The 24492-nt window shown below is 27.1% G+C and overlaps 3 protein-coding genes across 4 annotated transcripts; 1 reads left to right on the top strand and 2 right to left on the bottom strand.

Annotated features, from left to right (window-relative positions):
• Positions 1–2521: 2521 nt before the first annotated feature.
• LOC119684421 (methenyltetrahydrofolate synthase domain-containing protein) lies at positions 2522–24367 on the bottom strand. 2 transcript variants are annotated; one of them, XM_038098463.1, is made up of 9 exons: positions 24297–24367; positions 14955–15211; positions 6371–6541; positions 6092–6292; positions 5044–5219; positions 3584–3931; positions 3445–3513; positions 3165–3378; positions 2522–3103 (listed from the first exon to the last, which is right to left on the bottom strand). In XM_038098463.1, the coding sequence occupies exons 2-9, from the start codon at positions 15037–15039 to the stop codon at positions 2811–2813; spliced, it is 1557 nt and encodes a 518-aa protein (XP_037954391.1). In that variant the 5' UTR covers positions 15040–15211; positions 24297–24367; the 3' UTR covers positions 2522–2810. The 2 variants fall into 2 exon arrangements, with proteins under 2 accessions (XP_037954391.1, XP_037954390.1); XM_038098462.1 differs by lacking the exon at positions 24297–24367 and adding an exon at positions 15373–15500.
• On the bottom strand, positions 16726–18645 carry LOC119684422 (BTB/POZ domain-containing protein KCTD9). Its single transcript, XM_038098464.1, has 2 exons — positions 17925–18645; positions 16726–17861 (listed from the first exon to the last, which is right to left on the bottom strand). The coding sequence occupies exons 1-2, from the start codon at positions 18504–18506 to the stop codon at positions 17415–17417; spliced, it is 1029 nt and encodes a 342-aa protein (XP_037954392.1). The 5' UTR covers positions 18507–18645; the 3' UTR covers positions 16726–17414.
• LOC119684423 (Golgi to ER traffic protein 4 homolog) lies at positions 19977–22600 on the top strand. Its single transcript, XM_038098465.1, has 2 exons — positions 19977–20473; positions 21593–22600. Exons 1-2 carry the CDS (start codon positions 20126–20128, stop codon positions 22226–22228), a joined length of 984 nt encoding a protein of 327 aa, XP_037954393.1. The 5' UTR covers positions 19977–20125; the 3' UTR covers positions 22229–22600.
• Positions 24368–24492: the final 125 nt, after the last annotated feature.

Genomic DNA, 24492 nt, shown 5'->3' with positions numbered 1-24492 from the left:
ATGTTCTAATATTGCTCATCTCCTATAACTCTTTTTTATATAGAACAAGTTTTTTGAAATCAACAGTTCTTGGTAAAAAACAGAACTAGCAATTAGCTAGTTTTGCTAAATTAATTTTTGCTCATTTAGCAATTAGCAAAACGCATACGTTCCGGTGAAACAAGTTCGCTTTCTTCAGTGGATAAGTCTGCCACATCTAACGATTTTAGACCCATTAAAACTTGTTTATCGTTACTATCTGATATTACCTTATTTTTTTGAAAAAGTCAGTTTTCTTCGCACCTCGCTGAACACATTTTTTTGTCAAATAAATAATGACATTAAAATTGAAACCCAATTTTTAAGATGCAATTAGGGACCATTAAATTCGGGTATTCCCCCCTAATTGCATTTTATTTTTTGGTAAACATTTACATTAGGTATTTATTTTTATACGTAAATATGTAGGTGGAACAAAGTAAAACTTAAAATTTTTATTAGATTTATTATTAGATTTGATTAGATTTTCAATTAAACAAGTAAAAATAATTAAATACATTAAGATTTCATATTATAGCAGATAACTTGTGCGAAAAAAAATTTCTTTGGGAACCTCATCATTTTGAAATCGTGTAAAAAAGGGTTAAACGTTTATACTTATAAAATTTATATACATTAAATATTTAAATATTCAATCTGTATTGAATATATCTGAATATGTATTGAATATAAATTGAATGTATACTGAAAATATATTGAAATTATGCTGAATATATACTGAATATATTTTGCATATATACTGAATATATAATGAATATATAATGAATATATATTGAATATAATATTTACTGAACATATGTATATATTGAATATTAATATAATTAAATATTCAACATGTATCAAATACGTATTAAATATATATTAAATATAAACTGAATATATTAAATATAAACTGAATATATTAAATATATACTGAATATATTAAATATATACTGAATATATTTTGAATATATGTAAATGCTTTAAATACAATTTGAGCTGTTTTCAAGCTTTAAACATTTTAATGTTCAAATAAACCTGTACTTTAGCAGCTCGAGTATGTAAACCCGACAGCAAAAACGTCTGGGTCTAGTCCCGGAACCACTCCGCACAACCTTGCGGACTAAAATAACAATATGTTTGTACACTTCATGGTGCTGGAGTATTTATATAAAATATAACAAAAATAAATTGAAATAAAAAACAGATTTGCTTTTCGAGCTATTCCAAAATATTTAAGCTACTCGAGCGCCGTATCATGATGATCGAACACATTTTAGATCTCACTGGGTTCGCGTATAAACTTGCTCCAACAATAAAATCCTCTAAACTTTAAATAATATTTGAAACCTTGATACATAGACATTTGATATATGAAAATGGTTTATGATTTATAATGATGATTTATTTCATATAATTTTATATTCAAAAATCATTCAAATTTTTTTTTTATTTATATTAATTTATCATCTTACAACACCGAAGTCCTTTTATAGATTCCAACTTTAGGCTAAACAACCTTTCACTTTTATACTATATAAATGTAGTAAGTAGGATTGTATTGCACAATAAAAAATTGAAAAATAAATAAAAGGAACGTGACCTTTGTACTTTTAATAGAATACAATTTTAATTGTAAAAAAAAATAAATGCACTTTTTCTAAAAAATAATTTCAAATAAAAACTATGTAAATTAAAAATATATATGAAAAAAAATCAAAAATTATTTAAATATGAACAAAATGTAATTAAAAAACGTATTAACATAAATATAAAAACAATTATAAAATGAAATATAATTTTAATAAATATAAAGTCTGTAAATGTCAACTTTTAAAGTAAAAAAATATTATAAATGATAATTTAATTAAATGTGTACGACCGAAATAAATATTATATGATAGAAATGTATTTAAATATCTATTTAAAAATATTTTACTTTCAAATAAGAATTCCAAGAGGGAAGTATGCAAATCATTAATAAATATAACATTGTTATTCAATTTTTTTATATTTTTATTTTTTTTTTTTAATTTTTTTTATACATTTTTTTTGTTTGTTTATTTTACAATTCACAAGTTTACAATGTTTTTTCTTTTTGTATAAAAAAAATGGAAGCTTTATATGCTTCCATATTTAGAATGAAAAACTTACAGTTTAAAATTAATCATTTAATTTCATGAAAAAAGCAACAAATCCAAATTGTTGATATAAGTTTTGTTAGTTCAATGTATTCTTGTTAAGTTTCGTTTTAACTTTTTTTTATGTGTTTTTAATTCGTTTTTGATTTTTTTTTTTAGATTTTGAAAATTTAGTTATTTTTGTTCTATTGTTTCAGTTTAATAAAAGAAGATATATTATGAAATTTCAAGGATAAAAAGGCGTGAAGTGGACAAAACTACACTAGGCAGTAACAGATCAACTGTTTCAAGTCTGCGTAGTTTGTCATAAATTGATTAGGGCACTTGGAATTGCGTTATTTTTTAATTTTTGTTCGTTGGAGTTAAATTCAACATTAATATTGGCATAGAATCAGCAATTATGTTATTAACCTAAGTAATAGAAATTTGCTGTAAATTGTTGCATAAAATTGTAATAATTGAATTGCGATTGCTTAAATACTAATTTTTGTTTTTTATCTATGGAACACATCCATTTTTTTGTTTTCAGTTTCAAAAAGAATCACAACAATTAAATTAAAGCGTTTGTTTAACAATTTCGTTTTGTTACATACGTAATTCCAAGATTCCTAATCAAACGAGCAGCCGTTTTAAAACAGCTTGAAATTCATACTATACAGTGGTGGTGTCTACAGACTCAATACGTGTAGCACCAGCCTCACCACTCTCATCTGTAGCACCATTCTTCTTTTTATCATCGAACTTAATTAGCTTAACATTAACATTAACAACTTTGGTCGATGGAGCCTTATCAGTTTGTGGGGTATCACCATTGCCACTGTTATCTTCAGTATTAACAGTCAATGAAAGCTCGTTCAATGAGTTTAGCACCTTATTGATGTCATCTTCAGTGCTGGGAGTGCCATTACGATTACCAAAGTGTAAAAAGCATTTACCCCTGTGTCCTAGATATCACAGTAAACATTAAAACAAGATTCGAATATTATTACAAACGTTTAAACTTACCCTTCCAGGTGATGTAGAGTGGATTGCATTCACGCTTGCGCAATTCGGTCTTGAGATCTTTAACGCGCACTTCACGTGATATATTAGATAATTTAATGCAAAAATCACGGGAGGGACGATTACTTGGTTTATGCTTGCGTTCAGGACGATCACCGCCAGCACCACCTCTACGATCCTGGCTTTTTCCTTCAGCAGCAGATTGATCACCTTCAGACTATACAAAAATAAAAAATAACAATGTTAACAATTTTATACAACTTTATGATATAATATTTTGTACCTTTGTTGGACGGCGTCTGCGGTTAAAGAAACGACGTTGACGACGGGGATTGCGTTTCTGTTGGTTTTCCTGTTAACAAGAATAATTATACAATAATTAATAATTTATAAGTGTGTACATAAATGTTTTTTATATTTACATTGCCTTGCTGTTCGGTGTCAGTTTGAGATGTAGCACGACGTGGATATCTACGTCCACCAACGCGACGACGATAAGTTTCACGACGGCGATTGCGATTAACTTGATTTTGTTCGATATCGGTATCCTCATCCTTAAGTGTGATTTCTTTACCAGCTTTAATCTGAAAGTCTTTGAGGGCCTGCAAGGATGTTACAATTTTAATGCGACGCTCAGAAAGCAACTCCCAATAAATGCCAGTGGGACGTGGTAAACGATTGGTAACACGTATAACTTCAGTGGGAGTTACAATCAAATCAACTGGTGTATCATATTTTTGAAACAAATTGGTGGGCAAACTATCAACGACCTAAAAATAAAAATATATATATATAATAAGCTATTTGATTCATAATCGTCTAACAATAGCATTCAAATGATATAATCTCTTATTTAAACATAATATATAAAGTAAAAGTTGCCCCTCGAACAATATGCTGTCTTTATAATGTTGACAGCTGAAGCCACGTCTACAGTTTTTATTAAATTTTCTTCTTTAACTTAATGTAAATGTAAGATATTCACATATTAATAAAGAAAGGACGAATTATATAACTAATAACTAATCCATAATTTAATAAAAAATTTATAATAGATATGTTGCATTAACCGGGGTAATCCTCCCTTTTTTGCGAACGGTGATATTACGATGGTAGTACTGACGGATTCATAGGTCAATAATAACGACTGACCATTGTTGAATAAAAGTATATTATTATTGATATTATTTAAAATAATTATTTTTAGTTACTATTATTTGCTCACTAGTAACAGAAATGGCACAATATAAATAGAGGTTACAATATACAAATATTTGAGTAAAATCCAATTGAATTAAAGAAATATTTTTAGTATTTACACCAGTACGATTACCATCTAGTAGCAGAAATCTTTATACTCTATATAACATTACCAAGTATATAATCAGAAATTATTTCAAATCGAAACTCAGTATTGCATATCGAATATCTGACTGGAACTAAACAAACTTACAAGACTTGGTATCTGCTGGTAAAAGATATGTAAGAATCTTTAAAATCACAACTTAAAATTTGATGTATATTATATAAATACAGCCAAATTCCTTTCAAGTTAGGAAATAAAATTTATTTTATAATTGAAATTGTGGTTTTTTGTAAAAAACTGTATATACTTTATATTTTACGAATAAATATGAAGTATCGTACATTGTTAAATAAGTTATCAACTACTATGATAAGAAAACTAGCTAATATAATATAAATTAATATATATATATATTGTATAATATAAATTTTTAAATGCAACAATTTAAAGCAACACTTAAAATACCTTATTATATCATTCTTATTTTTTTAAACAACGTATTGTTTGGTTATTGTTTTTTCAATAATATATTTTTATAGTTAAACTATTAACTATGTTGTGTCATCTTTATCTTACCTGGATATCATGAACGAGTGTAACAATTATTGTCTCTGGAGTTATTGCACCACTTTCAATAAGTACACCAACAACAAGGTCAGCGAAACCATTGCCACGTCCAATTCGATAACCATCACGCGATACAACAACAGAACCAATAACAACCATGTCTAGCTTAACCTTATCATCAAGATCTGAAATATTTCAAACAAAATTGTTACAAGGTTTACAGATAAATAAATATAAATAAATAAAACATGAAAACCTAATACAAGAATTTAAAATTCTTTAATTTTTAATTTCTGCGTTTAAATATTTACTTAAGTATTTATATATATGTATTTAGTTTCTATAAATGTAGGCAGACCTACTATTAAATGAATCTTTTAATAAAACAATGTAAATCGAAACTATATAAGTCAATATTTTTTTGCCAATATATTATACGTTAGCCGATTTCATCTTGTAGCTTTTAAAGCATATATAAAACAAACTATTTTTTATATGGAATAGGACACATATATTATGCTAGCTGAGGTTTTGGGGTATTTATGAATAAACCTCATTTAAACAAGAAACAGACACGGCCCAAGAAAGATGTATTAATATAATAAGATTAATGTAATAGAAAAAAAGCTTAAAAAATGATAAATTCAAACCATACTTTACTTTGTACAATATTGTATTACTATGCATATTATATAAAATATTGTATTTATACGAACGAATAGTATAGGAACAGTTAACGTACGGGCCAGTGGACTAATTAACACTGACTCTGAGTTTCAAATTCGATAGGGTACAAATTCAACCCTTGATACTCGCAGTCTAAAAAATTATTTATGAATAATTAAATATAAGATACATTTTCAAAAAAACCACAGATGAGAGGTACGGTACTTCGCAATACTCGAAGCAGCTGTATGGTCAGCCAAAAATACAATTGACTAAAAAGAAGATTTTCGTTACTACTATACTATAATTCCAAAATACATTACATCAAAGTAATAACTAAATGACCAAATTTTTAACTAACATTTTTAACCCGAACTATTATTAGACTTACGTATTTCAGTGCGATGCTGTTGAACATCTTGAACACGTAAACATTTCTTTTTTTGTTCCTCAGTAGCATTTTCAGGTACATCAACCTTAAGGACAATTGCGTTAGATGCACGAGTTGCAGGCAAGTAAAGATTCTTGTCAGCAAGCAAAACTTGTAATTTGACAGCATGTAAAGAGCGATCCATGTTGACTTGGATATTCTCTATATTTTCAAAGAAAAAAAAATAATGGTTATAATTTTATCAACATTTTATGCATATTACTTTATTTTAATACTTACGAGCATTTTTAAAATCGTCAGTCTCAGTCAAAAGTGTGGCAGCCTTATCGCTTTGCAGAAAATTGGGAATAGAATTGAAAATAGCGCTATAACGTACACCACATTTGTTCTCACTGAATTTCTTCCAGGTTTGAACACGGAGAGAACGCTTTGTTGGTTCTGCGGGTTGTGCTATAAAAAGATCATACAAAAATTAATTTAATTAAAAAAATAATATGTATACATTTGTGTGATATAATTATTAAAATTTTTATAATTTTATAGCATCAAGTGCTCCAATTTTTGTTTTTTTTAGCCATTTAATTAGTCATCAAATTAATTTGTAACACATAAATTCAATGGCAATATAATTTATTAATATTTCAGTTGTTGTTGTTGCTGCTGCATTGGCTCTGTGTGTTTGTTTATATTTATTAATGCATTGCGTATAAAGCTAAAAATAATTTTACTAAATTTTGTTTATTTTTTGTCTTTTTTTGCGATAAAAATACGAGCGAAGTAAATTAATGACAATGAGGAGTGGTGTACAATTTCAGCATTAACAGCTGTTTTTGTAAAATGATGTTGCATATCAATATAAATATATAAATAAATATTTTTTTATCAAAATATTAATAAAAACAACAAAAAACTTATTTGCAATATTTTAACTGCAATAAAAAAGTAATATTTAACTGAGAATGTTGGCCTATACACACGGTATGAGTTAATTTGTTATTAACTGCTGATCCGAATTAAGTTGTTGTTGTTGATTTACAAAAGTTATCCATAAAGTTACTTAATTTGTATAATTTGTATAATATTTTTATTTTTTGTCCAGCTGCATTAATCAAACTGGAGCTTTTTGACAATGTCATGCCTTCATAACCACAGCCATCGCTAATGATGAATCAATTAATCATTAATAAATTATAAAAATAATTAAGTTATTTAATTTTTAATTTTACCCTAATAAAATTATTTATAAATTAATAATAAAAATAAACAAAATAAATCAAAAATCTATAAATAATTTTCTTAATGCTTCTTTGTGATTGAGCAAAACCTTAAAATGTTCCCGTGTCTTCAATCTTTAATAGCACTTTTTTCAAATGAAACTTAATATATTCCTATAATAATATTGTCCATTACATTCAATTGTTTATTGTTTAGATTCCCATTTATTTTTTGCAGTATAGATAAGCTATTAACTTATAGTAAAAATAAGATGTATTTTAAGCTATGTAAAAGAAGGGAATCTATTTTAATCTATATTTCAAATGAAAATCCTAATCCTAAGCTAGGCTAAGAAATATTAACGAAATCTGCGATTATATAGTCATGTCATATGTTTCGAAATTGCATTAACATTAATTAGAATTAATAGATATAACATTAGGTGCATTCGCCCACTCCGAATTCCGGCAAAAAAAGAACAAGTCTCTAATTAGTACGCAAAATAACAATACTACATTTTTAGTTTAAAAGACCAATTAATGAAGTGTCTTATCGTTCACCTGCTGTATAATATTTAACCCATTGTATTTTCTATATTATAGTAATGGGTTCATCAATACATATATTTTTTGTTATTAATTTTATTTATTCTCAAAATATTTCTATTACTTTTCTACATACAGCCAACCAGAGCATATATATACAAATTTTCAAGCTGCAGAGTTCAGTAAGTGTAGCTAGCAAGCATCAAAAATTAATGCATCAAAAATTAATGCATCAAAAAATTAATAGTCAAAAATTACTCAAGTGTGGCATGGGCCTATAAACAACATTGCCTATAAATGCAATTCATGAAAATATTTAAAAATTCGTATATGAAATGCTAACGCATACGAAATTACATGCACGTGTTAATTAGCACTGATGACGTATTATTTTCTCATGAGAGCTCTATGTACTCATGCATGGTCTTATCAGTAGAGACTTTTCACTGTAGAATCAGCAACATAACAAAAATTGTATACATAGCATCACACACGTTCACAGAGATGAGTGATTAATTTGAACAATTAAAAAAAATTACTTTAATAAAAAAAAATTTTAGTTATTTACGTAGGATTGTTAGAGACTATTTTAATATAAGTATAAAAATTTAAATAAAAAACTATAGGGGTATTTAGACGTAGACCGGTAATTCGGTAATCTGTAAAATTGAAGAGACGTTCCAAGGCGATTTTACAATCACTATTTAATTAGGGTTTAAAATAAGTAATAAATGTTGCTTAAATTTAATTTTGGTTCATAATGAAGTTAACTAATATCTTGTAATTAAATAAAAAATTAAATAATGCTACTGTATGTTTGAAATTATATTGTTTCTTTCATTTTAATGCGAAAATTAATACTTAAAACACATTTCAATTTAAAGGTATAACATGAACTCATTTCATCAAAATAATGAAGAGCTGTTGCTTGAGTAACTTAAATTATGATTAAGTGATTAACTTTGTTGACTCTTAAGTCATTCTGCTCCTGAATATAGTAATAAATTATGATTGTAAAAAGAATTTCCAAAGCAATAAACACTAAAATTCATGGCAATAAAAAAAAAAATACCCATCTTATTGTTGTTGTTGTGGCCCGCAGAGAACTAGGTGAAGATAGTGTGAGAGCTGAGGAAATTGTGTAGGAAAAAAACTTGGTTGGGGATCAGTCGGATTTAAATTGAAGTCAACCAGGGTCAAAGCGAAGAAACCTAGCCACTTCAAATTATAGTTCCAAGGTCAGTTGAGTCTACGTTCTATAGCCACTCATTGGATTGGATTCGATCCAGTGCCGTTCAACACTCCAAAAGGGGACTACACAGGTTCTAGTTTTTAACACTGAACATTTCAGCAATCAATAAATTAGGTATATGATTATCACACACAAACGTAATAAACAATAACATTACAAAATCGGAAGCATAACTAAAATAGAGAAAACTCGTTAAACAAAGAAAAATTAGCAAATAAATTACTAAAACTACAGTGTAAATTTCCCGAAATTTGTCTAGTCTAATCTGGATGCCTAATATCAAAAGAAGACTACTTCGAAAAAGATGAAATAAACTTTAGGTGAGCTGGGTGAATCTTAACAACTTCGATATGTGTTAACTTTGTACCTTTGGCTATGTTTTTTTTTTCGTAGCAACTTAAAAGATGTTAATATTATTATCTGCGTTTCAGAAAACAATGATCTTGTGCCTTTTTTATTTTGAAAAGATTTATATTTTGGCATTATATTTGTCTATTTACAAAATGGTTTTCTACTTTTCCACTACCTTTTATTAATATACCTTTTATTAATACCTTAATATAAAAAATATTCATATTTCCCTTAAAGTAATCAGTTTTGCATTAGTTAAACACCATTAGTTTCAAAACCCCGTTATTTGCATGATTCAGAGATGCAAAAACAAAGCTCGATATATGCTGTGAGGCTGTAATTTGATGTATGTTTGTTTATGTTCACTTAACTTCGTGAATTTTGATATTTTTATTAATTTACTAAATATTCTGTTAAGTTGCATATATACAATTTTTTGTTTTGAATAAAATTTTGGAACTTCACGTCTAAATCTACAAAAATATTGCTTGCACGAAATAAGCAGTGAGCCAGTGTATATTCTACATTATATCAGAACTTGTACTAGATTAATTGCCTTGTTAGTTTATCAGATTATAGTTTGCTGATATACAAATATTGTGCTGTAATTGTGACAGATATCGACCTCAATTTTGACCGAGATTTAATTTATAATATCATAATTTTCAAGGACGCATATACCAGAGTGCTGTACTTAACTATTAATTTTTATGTGTTGAACATAAATATTATTTAGTTGAAAAAGTTTCAAAATATACATATACCAAATATTATTTTGCGTTAAAAAAATTATCGTTCAGTAAGTCCACGCATAAATTGTAATATTTTAGTCATAAGAGGTGCATTTTTTTCGCAGAACAATTTCAGTAGAAACTTAAGCAGTATCTCTTTATAATATATGTTCTTGTTGTTTAAATATCATAAGAAAATATAAACTATAATATAATATAAATCAAAACTAATTTTGTATGGTTGGTTGCAGCGGTAGGCCATTAGATAAACTTCCATGTACCTCAATTAGCGATTTTTCGCCCTTTTTCTTCCACATTTCTCGCAAGTACTCTAGTACAGAAGAGTAGAGACTAAATCCATACCGCCAAATTTAGATAATTTCTAATTTTATCTATCTTATTATCCAAATTATCTAAACTATCTAATTTTGTACATAAATAAAAATTAATTTATTATAAATAATTATATCAAATACAAAAAAAAGTATTAAAATTTTTATATATCAATTAATTGTTTATATAATCTTTTATCAGTATAAAATAAATAAATAAAACAATTTTGCCCACTGTACATTAATGTTAAAATGGAACTATTGCTAACATTATGTTAAAAACAATAACAATTCGCCTAACAGTTATTTATGATCTCATATGCAACAACAACAAACAAACAAAACTGCAGCATTTTTTCTTTCAGTTACGCTTTTTGGCAGTGTTCGTTCTCGTCTCCACTGCTGATATCAGGAGTTAATCACTGATTTTATCAAAAACTGTACGTAAGTAAAGGCAGCAAAGCTTAATAGCAAAAAAAAAAAAAAACAATAAAAATAAAAATAATGTCATAAACCGGTTTCACTGCCGAAAATAACTTCAAAATAGAATAAAAGCAGAAATACAATAGAAATTATTTTAGCAATTAACATGAAAGATTAAGCAACAACAGCGGTTTTTTAGAGAATAGTTGAGTGTAAAAAAAAAATATTTAATATTTTTTTCTAACCAAAATAATAGTAAATATGTATATTTAAATTATGCAAAATGTTAAAAAATAATATTTGCGTATGTAATTTATTTAAACAATTTTATTCTATTCGATACTCGACGACTACGATGACGGCGGCAGAAATTCGTTTAAAATTTGTTGTTGGCATTCATCAACGATGAGCAAATCAACCAACTACAAATGTATGCCATGCCCGTTACACCGCGCGTAAAGTTTGCACCGCTGAAGCCGAAGAAAATGAAAATTAACAACAAAAAATAAACGTATTAATAATTTTTTATTTAAAGAGTACTTGTAGTTTAATATAAAAAAGAAAAAACATTAAAAGTTCTATGTTTTTTTATGAAGCTTTTCATTAGAAATGTAACAACAACAACAAGGCTGACAAACATATTTTGTATTAAAAAAAAAAAACTGAGAAGTTATGAAATGGTCAAAAAACTATTCAAGTTTTATTTTTCATAACATTACGAAAACTAGAATCAAGGTCAAGACTGGGCGTGGTTTGTTGCTATTACACAATTGAGTAATTAAAAACTAAAATAAAATATACATAAATCATCACATGAGTAAAGTGTTGAGACGACTGACTTGTCATAGATTAGTTTGATTTTAACTTTGGATTATTAAGTGAAAGATCCCCCTCTACCGTTCAGAGACATAAAAAAATAAATGGATGTATATATAGGTCAAATTATATTCATATGTAAAATTATATGTATAGGGATGAGAATATAATTAGATAACATGATCTATATTTAGACTTTCAGATTGTATACAAAAAAAACACTCAATGCGGAAGCTCCCAACCAAAAAAAAAAAAAGAAGTACAGAGGGCTTAACAAGTTTTTTATATTCATATATTATATGTATTAAGTATCTGTTTTATATAATCATAAGTATGTATACATATGATTGAATCCTGAAGTTTGGTGAAAAATTTAGTTGGTCACTACAAATAAGAGACCTATTACTTAATAAATAAAAAAAAAATAAGTAAGAAAAAAATGTATTTGGTATCTGTTTTATATATTCATATGTATGTATACTAAAAACATTTTGAGGTTTAAATAGGTTGGATCCTGAAGTTTGGTGAAAAATTTAGTTGGTCAGAAAGTTAGTTTTCACTACAAATAAGAGACCTATTACTTAATGAAAAAAAAATTTTAAAAAATTTAATTTAAAAAAATTATTTAATTTTTGAGTATTTAGAAAAGTCTAAATTATTTTACTTACATCTCTCTAACTTACTTTAATTTCATAGATTTATAAACTATAAATAGTGGAAATACGTGACAGATAACATAACATATCATATGTATAGTTAAAGAATAATCGAATTCATAGAAAAAACTGATGTCACAAAGTAATAAATAGTGTCATATAAAGAATAATAGATATAAAAAAATTTATAGGAAATTTTTAGTTCCAATATGGTAAGTGCTAGCTAGAAACATGTAGGTAATAAATAACATCAAAATTCAAAAGATCAAGCTTAAGATTCATAACGTTAATTTAATTTAATTTAAAATATATATAAATAAATATAAAAATCCAAAATTATTTCAAGAAAAAAAAAAATTCAAAAATCTTTTAAAATTTCTTGGTATAAATATTTACAAAATAAATTTTATTCTAGCTTACAAAATATGAATAACTAAATCATATACTAGAACCTAATACTAAAAGGTAAACAAAAACAAAACAAAAGGTAAACACTTTAAAAAGTATATATGGGAATTTCTGTAAAAGATACAATTAAAAAATCTTTAACATCATTTACTAAAGTAATTAAATCATACTAGAAAAGTAAGTCCCACTCCCTTTTCATTATTTCTGTCGTAGTTCTGGAGAGAACAATGAAAGGACCTCACGTCTGGTTTGTTACTGACCAGCCCATGCACCATTACTGATTTTTAAACCTCGCTGTTATGACATAAACTAACTAAGAAAATACATATTAACTCGACGTTTACATTGGCTGGAATTAAATATTTTAAATTCGTAAAAATTTGTATATGTTGGTGAATAAGGTTGCAAATTGGAGAACCCATAAGTACGTAAAGTAGTAAAAAATTCAAGAAGTAATATAAAAACATAGATATGTACTGGTGAAATGTATGACTAATACATTACCACGAAAATACATTATACATATATATATATAAGGCTACACAAATGTCGGGAGTTGATTTTTAGATAAAAGGATGGATCCAGAAAAAAAAAATTATATAGGAGGAAGTACTACTAATATTAAGCAAGGATATAGAGTGGCAAACCAGTACAATATATGTCAAACTCAATACATTAAAGATTTCTAATAAGTAAGTAAGCTAAAAAAGATTACATAGTGTGACTCCAGATGCAACCGGGTCCACCTTTCAAAGCCATATGACTTTTCAGACAAAAAAGTTTCGTTCGTGCCTCCTAAAAAGCGTTACAGCAACATTGACATGGTGTAAAAATAAAGTGCATAGAACATAGGGTAGACAGTTGCTCGAAAAAAAGTCAGTATGACAAAAATGATTTTTTTTGTTATTATATAATTACATATTATAAAAAAATCTAAAACCATGACTGTATAAAAGGCAAGGTTAAATTGATTCGTGTGACGTCCGTAATGAAAATAACTATTTCTTTTAGATCAAAAAATTTTAATTGTTATAAATATATCAAAAAAATTTTAATTGTAAATATGCAAGAAAAAGAATTTTATGTGTTATAAACAATGGATACGTAGGCTTTAAAAAACAATAACATTAATACAGAAAATAGTTTCTGTAAATATTAATAGAAATTAAGGCAATTTTGAATTATGTTCAGCCATAAATATTTATTTCTGATTATTATTGTAGTTCAACTAAAAGTTTCTAATACTTGGAGAGTAACATAACCCATAAATCTAGTTTTTCTCAAATATATTTTTTAATATCGAAAATTAGACTGTGAAAAACACAATTTCGTCTGTAAATTTAATTAGTATTAATTTTACAATAATATTTTTTAAATCTGAGAGTTGAAGTACTTGAACATATTAAAATTTATTAAAAACTTTGAACCGAAATACTGGCACCGTAAATATGTTACTGTTAAGACAATCCACACCGGTAGATATGTTTAAATGAACATATTTTATCAATTTAATTATATATTTAAAAGTATATTTATGATTTGTTGATACACCTGAATACAAATGTTTTTTTAACAGTCTTAATTATTTTTTTTTGCCTATTTTATTTGATCTAAGCAGATATGTATAGGCCAGAGCAACGCAACACATGTACATGTACACGCATAAGAACAGTAATAGATTTAAAATAAAAAACACAAATTTCACAATTATAACCTCAAAACTTTTTAGTCATGGATTAATTCACAAAAACAACATTTATGCAGTAATAAAATGCAGTTAAAAGTTAACTGTCTTATATGAAAAATTATAAAAACGAAGTGCCGTTATTGATGAACGCATGCAACTGTCTCGAATCAATTCAAAAAATATATTTCTACATATTTATATACATATATAAATTTATCAATATTTGATAATTCATTTTATTACTTCACTTTTTATATAAAATGCAATAATGTTGCACATGCAAAATTTGATAACCGCGCGCAATCAAAAGACGCCTCATTTGGCCTTGATCTATTGTATAGGTATCTTACAAAAACAACAACAACTTTTTCTTAACAAACATAGACAATGTGTCATCATTTTATAAACATTTTTCACTTTCAGAAAAAAAAATTTATTTTAACTTACTTGTAGATGAGACTTCTTGGTTAACGTTGCCGCCATTCTCGTTAGCTGCAGCAGCTGGAACTTCAGCATTAGTTTGTTTATCCATTTTTCCACGATAGAAAAAAAAGCAACCGCTTTTATTCCCTTCTTACTTTGTTCTGTCAATTGTTTTTCGGTTGTGCCAAAACCACGTTTTCTCGGTTGATTATAATTTACCAACGCAGTTCGTCCCCTTTTCGCTTCGTAATATACTTGAAAATTCTTCTGTTTGTCTTTTTCTAACAAATAAAAACAGGTAACTTCAGTTTTTTTTTCTACTCGAATAAAATGTCGGCTAAAAAAATTCTCGTCGATTATATGTTATTCAGTAATATTTGAATATTTTAAAATATTTTTCAATGTTAACTTTAACTTTTTTCATTTATTTTTTTTTTCTTACTTATTTCACGAAAAAAATCGACTTTAGTTGAAGGGGGTTGACAGAAATATCACGTCAGCTGCAGAAAACTATTTTTGTGGACGATTCTCAACAGAGCTCACGAAGCTGTGACTCGTATTTTTTTTCAAACAATAATTTTATGGAAATGTTCTTGTTTCACTTGGAGAAAATATTAATCCATACAAATTTTTAATATCTTGCCTATGATACTGCAAATGACAGTTCAGTGTTGTAACTGCATTCGTTATTTAAATTTTTAAATGTCATTTTGTATCATATGCACTTTAATATGAAATTAAATAAATTCCATATAATATAAATATATGCATCATATTTGTTAATTATATTATATGAAATATTATAACAAAAATTAGTATGTTTATATATGCAAAGAAACCTCTATAATTTGAATCCCAGGAAGACAGCAAAACAGCTTGATTAACGAATGGTTTAATTTATTGAGTTAGAAAATAAAGGAGGTTAAATTATTAATTTTTATTTTATATCATATCATTTAAAAATTAATGATAAAAAAATCACATATTTTAATTAGCATATATATGTTTGTATATATTATAGATATTAATACATATTATATGAGGTACACACAATATTTTTATTGCATTTTATATCAAATTATTACGTTAAGTTGAGATAAATAATATCTTCAAATAAACAAATATAAATATAGACATTTTTTAAATATAATCATTAAACAATATTAAGACTCAAATTTTACGAAAATTTCAATATGTAAAGTAAGACATTAAAAAATTTCGGATTTCAGATATAAAAGATGACAGAAATTATTATGAGAATAAAAATCTAATAAGAATTGTTGAGACTACCGCATTAAAAAATTCAAATTATTACAGTTTAAATAATTGAAATATTTATTTTATTATAAGCACTATATGCAATAATACTATTAACGTACATACTTATAATGAACTTATTCATTTCATTTTCAACGTATCACATTAAAAATATATAAAACTTTTATGTGTGCAAAATAAACTAATTATTTATAAGTATTTTTCTGTAGTATATATATTATTAACACTATATTAATATATATATATATTAACACTATATATAACACTATATATATATATCTTCTATATATTAAAAATGTCCTAATATCATCGAAAATCAATCACAATCAAAATGGTTTACTTTAAAAACAGTTTAATTCATTATATCTGTGATACACATTTGTCTGTTTTCAGCACTTTTTGGTAATTTTTTGGTCTGACGATCACATTCTATGATTTGCCTAATAATTATAACTATATATAGAAGGATATTGTCAGTGCATTTTTATTTATCTTTTTATTAAAAATTGTATTTTATAAGCACAGCTTTTTGCTTAAGTTTTTGCACTGAAGAATGTACCCATATCAATAATATATATTTTGCGATATTTTGGGAATCAAAGCAAATAACTTGTAAGACAGTCTAATTAATAGAAAACTGAGGAAAATTGTTATTTATTTTAATCTCCATTCAATAATTTATTTTGTTACTATATATTCCCAAACACCGACGAATACAAATAAATTTTAGCAGTTATTTTTCTTATTGCTTGTATCAGTTACTTTATTTTCGATAAAAGCACAATCTTGATTAGTCGTTTTTTCTTCAACATATTAAATTGTGCTTTAAAATAAATCTATTATCGAAGGTATAACTAGTAAATTATAATTGCCCACTATAGCACAAATCAGTAGTAATTGACATAGCTTGGTCTAGAAATTTTTTATCAAAATTATTTTGACAAAAGGATTATTTTTCATCCTTCTGAAAAATCACCTTTACACTGTTGTGGTATGCAAATTCAGTGTGAACAATTTGATAACATTGAAATAGTAACGTTAAAATTTTAATTAATTGTCTATTAACAAGTTTTAAAATTATATGTTTTTATAAATAAAAAAATGCACATTACAGACATATAAGTAAAAACCGAAGCCACATGGGGACTGAGGTTTTAAAATCACAGTAATCTTAAGTATATCTTAATTATCTTTGTCACAAACACATCACCGTATAGCTTGTGACATATGAAGTGGTGTTACCATGAGCGTAAGTTCTGCATCTTTTAGGTTTGCTCCACGTAAATTTGCTTCCTGTAGATCACTGCCCGATAAATTACATCGTTCCAAATCCGCACCTGCTAATACGGCTGCTCGTAAATTGCAATTTTTCATATTAGCATCCTTAAGATTTGCAACACGTAAGTTAACACCACCCATATAACTGCTTTCCAAACAGGCACCCTTTAGATTAACACCTTCAAGATTAGTACGCAAACCAGATGGATCTTCAAAATTGCAGCCACGTAAGTTTGCACCCTCCATATTAGCACACAGCCCTCGCACAGCTACAAGTTGTGAACACTCAAGATTGGCAAAAGCCAAATCCGTACGTTCCAGGCAGCAGTAGGTAAGGTTAGCGTGTGATAAATTACAACGTTGCATACATGCATACTTGAAAATGTAAATGTTCAAACTTAAGTCAAAATGAGCATTACATTATTTTGTGTTAGTTACCTTAAAATTAATGTTCCGAAAATCTAGTTTTCTCAAATCCGCTCCTGCTAAGTTAACACCCTGAAAACGTATTTCTGATATGTGGGAGGTTTGTATAAGTGCTTTAATAACATCACGACGAGTCAATGGTAAGTTATCAATTGATTGATTTGTTTGTTCCTCTAACTGCGATACAAGCGAATAAATACCAAAAAATCTGGCTTCTTCTAGCACACCTTCGGCACTCATATTTGAATCTAATATCAGTTTACCATGTCGCAGGTAATTCAGTATAGGTTCAAAATAATGTGCACTACGATCAATCAAATATGCTCCTTGCTCGTCTTGTTCACTTGGTATCATACCACTATTTTGCGAAAACATACGTGCTAACATACTATTCGGCTCCTGACTTACAAGCGTGCATAAAGTTGTCATAAACACTTTACCACCCACATTAAGTTTAATCCACTTTGAAGTTGAAAATGATGTTTCTTCATCATTCTTTACATTACTTTCATTTGAAGTTAAAAAAACAACTTCTTTGGAAGTAGGCGTCAAGTTTCTTTCATTAATTTTTAATGCACTGGATTGTTCAGTCATAATTTGCGCGAATGATAGAGTTTTCCTCTATTATTCGCAAAATTATTGAAACATAAAATGCATAAAATTCAAAAAGTAGACAAAAATCAAAATCCCCACACCTCTACGTTAAAAAACCAAAATATTTTGTTTAATATTTTCATTCAAGCAAAAGTGCAAAAATATAAGGATGCCACCGTATTTCAAACGCACAATGAAATGTCAAATCTGAACATATGATTTGTACTTGAGAAGTGCTGGAAAGTGAGAAGATATCGTAAGTCTTATGGATAAACACCGATATAAGAAAAGAAAGTGCTCTCAAACCAGTGACTGCCTTTGTCGATAAAATGCGTTAAACGAATATGTTATATGCATAATATATTGGTTTACCAATTTATGTATAAAAATACAATAAACAAATTGAGATAAATAAAAATAAGTTCATTGGCGTTTTTAATTTGAGCATATGACCTAAAACTAATTTTTACAATGTAATTTATTTCAGCCCATAATGTTATATCGATCCACGCTGGATCGAACTTGCTAAGACAGATTATTAGAACACTAAGACAGATTATTTTAAATCACATATTTAAAAATGTTTCCAGTTTTTTGTAGAAATTACGTTGTGATTTTTTAGGTCTCGGAGCAGTAGAGTAGAATTGGTTTGGTGCTGATATTGAAAGTTCTGACTCAATCACATATTGTTATAATATGAATTTAAGTATGTAATATCTCTAATCAATGGGTATACTAAAATTTTGATAAAATTTTTCAATTTAATATAATTAAAGAACCAAACAATTTCGTGACTTCTTTTATATATGTTAAAACTGTTCTTCTAATTTAATGTTTATTTTATATTTTGCAGTTATAATAGCAAATAGTTAATTTTCTTAAGTTTTATATAACTAGTTAACATTTTATACTAATGTTTTTATAAATATAAATTCATAATTAATTAAAACTGCAATTATTTTAGCCTTAACAAATGGTATGAACACACACATTTTTTATGGCTTACAATGAAGATTCAACAACCAATTTCAAGGATTAGCAGAACGAGTGAAAAGTGAAATTGAGAGCATTTGTATTTTGATTGACTAAGCTTTAGTGTGCATTGCAAAACTTTTAATATCTCAGAGTAAAATGTTATCAAAATACAAGCTTTGATTTACTTCCTGCTCCCGAAGTAAATATGGGAGCAGGCCTAATATATTAGAATTTAATATGACACTTTATACAACTGTTACAGGTACTTAGGTGTGCATTGTAAAAGTCAATATCTTAGAAAAATATTTTATCAAAATATAAACTTTAAATATGAGAAGTACTTGAATTTCATTGTATATACGTATATTACAGTTGGAAAGCTTGTACCAAAGTTAATCTCTCCAATAGGACTCAGTTATTTATTCTCTAACTTTTCACGTTTAGAAACATTTCGCAACACTGTCACATCATTTTCGTTTTGACATTTCAACCTTTTCTGTCGGCGACGTTGTCATATAAGCAAGAGGAATACAAAATTAGAATTATTTAATATATTTTGTGAAGGAGTCGTGTTCACATATCTTTGATTAGCATTCTTGAAGTGAATTTTTAATTAAATAAAACTAACATTTTATTTTGTCAATATGGCAGCTGCAGTTGAACGCAGCCAACGTGGTGTTAGTAGAGTATTAAGTAAATTGGACATCTCTATAGACTCTGGAAACTATTATGAAGCACATCAAATGTATCGAACTTTGTATTTTCGATATGTGGGCCAAAATAAATTTGATGAATGTTTGGAACTACTTTATAACGGATCCTTGAAATTATTAACGAAAAAACAAGAAACGAGTGCAGCTGATTTAGGTTTGCTACTTATTGATACATTGGAAAGGCGTAAGAATAAGGACGATGTTGATCTATGGATAGGACAATTGACAACAATTATATCACGCCTGAGTCCCAATATTGTCGAAAGAGAAACACTCATTGTAAGTAATTACATAAATGTTTATATTATATATAATTTATGTATATACTCGTATGCATCATACATTAATCATATTTCAGTGTATGGTTTGGTTTGATGTCTGGTTTGCAGACGAGCAGACTACTTCTCAGAATAGATAGAAATAACAAAAGTATTGAATTCTTTGTTTACTTAAATGGCGCGATTTGTTATTATAAGAAACGCTAATACAACAGTATTATTTAATTCGAATAACTGTTTTACTTCGAAATGTATAAAAATCCTTGAAATCAAAAGCGTTATTTTAATAAATTTTTATTAAATTTTATAAATTTTTTTTTTGTATATAAAACTAGTAACTATAATTCTGATAATGATATTGATATATTATTGGGGTTTAGTATTGACTTTATGGCGCCCGACTTATAGGTGATTAGTAATTGTGAACTTATAAGTTAATCAGAACAGAACTAATCTTATAAGTAAATTTTTTTATACAAGAAATGATATTGGAACTGCAATAGTGTAAAATGGGATATAAATGAATAAGTAGAATGCATCAGCTATTGATAGAACAAAATAAATTATTTTTAAAGAAGTACTATGATAAACTTGCTAATGTTACATAGACCTAGTCAACAAGTTCAATATAAAATATATGAAAGTAACTATCTCAACTAGAGAGCTACGTCAATATAATAATATTAAGCTTTACATATTACTAAGCCTTGCATAAGTACTTCGTTAACCGTTACTTTGTTAAAATTGGCCTAACTTGGCATTGATGGTTTAGTTATTGATGGTAAGCTTGCCAAGAAATGCCTCTAACCGATATAAAATTGATCTATAAAACATAGTAGTAACTACATTTATCTAAGTATCATCAACCTTTAATATTGTAACTCAACTAGCAGATGCATTAGTTCTTGGATAACCTGGTAAGATCAGAAAAGCTCAAACAAAAGTACTGAATATTGACAAGTGGCTTCGGAAAGTGCACCAGCCCGTTCTTAAAGCCATAATTTCTGTTCTCTTTAATTTTTCTTCTTATTCTATGTTGAAATAGCTCTTGCATTAAACCAACTTTAAATATTTTTTGTTTTTCTATTTAGGAGTTATTATTAAAATTATTTTATTCTAGAATCGTGCAATTAAATGGAGTGCTGATATATCAGGTATACCACATGGTCATCCATCCATGCATAAACATATCGGAGAAATCTTTTGGAATGATGGCAATATCGAGCAATGTAGACATCATTTTTTACTATCACAAGATGGCAACCTGTGCGGACGCATTTTAATTAAAATAAGTCTTAGCAAGGGTTTCGTAAAAGAAACAGATTTATTTATTGTACAGGCTGTATTGCAACAACTTTGTCTAAAGGATAGCAAGACTGCGGAAGATACATTTGTGGCATATACAAAAGGCCATCCAGAAATAAAAAGAACTTGTTTTCCATATAAGCAACCGCTTTTAAATTTTATATATTTTCTTTTTCGCAGCATTGAACTAAATACCTTCGATATTTATCTTGCACTACTTGAGCTATATAAGCCATCTTTAAAACGAGATGCTGCATATGAGAAATATCTTATGAAAATTAGTTGCCATTATTTTGGTGTTACACATCCTCCAGAGAATCGCGAAGGAGGCATAATGGGTGGGATGTTTGGTGATTTATTTTCACGTCTGTTTCAAGGATTCGAAGATGATGATGATGAACAACAAACTATGCGTTGCGTTAACAATACACATAGCGCTGAATTGGACTAACATTGGTATACGTGCTTCACAATTGGATAATATAATTATTCTTTTGCTAAATTTTAATTTGCTTGCTTTCCTTAACACTTTTAATAATTAAGTTTGCATATTTGAGCATATTTTCTTGTATGTTTTTTTTAAAATCATATATTTAAATTTATTTATATAATAATATTATTTGTTAACAACTAAAATATTTAAAAATTAGTGCTGCTTATGACGAAATCTTTGATGAAATCAGTGTGAAATATGAATAATTCATTTTATCAGAATGTATGTTAAGACAAAATATTTTAATATAAAACAAATCATTTTGAAAGCATATTTGTTGTAACTAAGCCGTATTACTTATAATTTTAGAATATAAATCAATAAAACACCATAGAACAAATTAACAGATAAAAAAGTTTATATTTTTATTATTACTTGTAATAAGTTTATAGCTCATTCTAAAATGCTGGATAAATAATACGAAATGATAAATTGTTTAATTATGATTTAAGATTCATATTCTGAATGAATTCGTTTTTCTTTGCTTTCAATTCAACAATTGCTCTCTAACATTTTTAAGGGTGTTAAAACAGAACGAATGTCAAAAAGATAATGCCACTGAGGACTTTGTTTTGTGATATTGAAGATGACTTCTGTGTTACCAAATACAAGCCATACAAACGAAATGGAGCAAAAGCACAATTCATTATAATATGGACATCAAAAAGTAGGAAAACAGCTGGTTAAGCATGAACCAGATCTTGTTGTTGTATATGACAGTGTCTTATGCTGATTGGAATACTATAAAAATGCAACTAGCACAATAAATTTGTTTTAAAAATATTCTCCAGAGTTTAATCTTTCATCGCATTAAAAGACTATTGTAGGATGCTAAAGTTATAACGAAAACATGAATTTCAATAGAAGAATATTTTTGGAATATAATAAAAAATATATCAGTACAACTATATATAAAAGTTATTAATGAAATATTAGTATATATTTTTAACTGATGTGCAGTATACATCAGCAAATTTTTTTATATACTTCGAGAGTGGATGTACATTCAAAAAGAAAACGGACAGAAACTGCGGAATGCATTACAGCCAACCTTAATATTTTAAATTTTTAGAAATGAGTTTTAATTTATATATGAAATCATTATTTATATATGAAATCATTAATTTTCTCGTCGCTTGTAGTTGTTATATAAGGGAAATTATGTTATTTTATTGATATAGATATATTCTATCCCCACTGATCTTTTTGATGTAAGGCGTTTTAAACTTTACTGTTCTTTTAAAAAATTATTCTTTTTGTTGATAGTTTAAAAGAAATATTGTTAAAATAATTTGCCATACGTTTTGTTAATCTATAAATCTAAAATCATGTTTACTTACTAGCAGTATTTTTCCCAGTAAACTTTATCTTTATCTCACAAATTTTAAGAAATTTAAATTTCCACAAGGAAGGAAAGTTATGCGTTTGCACGCTGTCTTGAAACGAGCTCAAAATGTTAAATATTAACAATAAAACTGAAGTTTATTTATTTTATAAAAAATTATAAAACCAATAAACGCAAAATTGGATGTTTGTCCTTTTTGAAATGAATTCGCAGAATAATTTCTTTAAACCAGTGGTTCTTGGTCAAAAAAAGGTTGGGAACCAGTACACTTAACTATCACAAAAACAGTTGCCACCAACAATAATTATGCTGGAGATTACACAGAAGCCTTTTAAAATAATTATTTAGCTTATTGTTCTTAAAATTTGTGGTTCCTACTATAAACAAAAATATCAGAATGCGCCTTGGTCAAAGTCAAAGTTAGGAACCACTACTTTAAACCATCACATAAACAACCGCCACAGATAATAATTTTGTTTACAGCGGTTAGTGCTGGAGATAACACAGATGATTAAATTGTTTTCTACAAAGTTTATATGGTTTCTATTAATATTACATACATATTATTTGATTTCTTTGCACACAAAAAGTTTTATATATTTTTTGTATATATTTAACATTAAGTATTATAAAAATTTTAAATAATATTTCTTGATATAATAAATTCACAAATAATCATACCTTTTCAAGAACACTTTCACTAACTTTTTTAATATTATTTCAACAAGCAAAACTATTTTTTTTAATTTTATCACTTTAAAAAAATAAAATGGTTTTCAATAAACAAATGTCAGAAAATTTGAAAAATTATTGCCTACTTGCGAAAGTAAAATTTCTTTATTTGTTCTTTATTTTTTCCGACTGGCAATGCTATTAA

Source organism: Teleopsis dalmanni, chromosome 2 (genome assembly GCF_002237135.1).
Source record: "Teleopsis dalmanni isolate 2A chromosome 2, ASM223713v2, whole genome shotgun sequence".
Lineage (NCBI taxonomy): Eukaryota > Metazoa > Arthropoda > Insecta > Diptera > Diopsidae > Teleopsis > Teleopsis dalmanni.
This window is presented reverse-complemented; position numbering and strand designations above follow the sequence as displayed.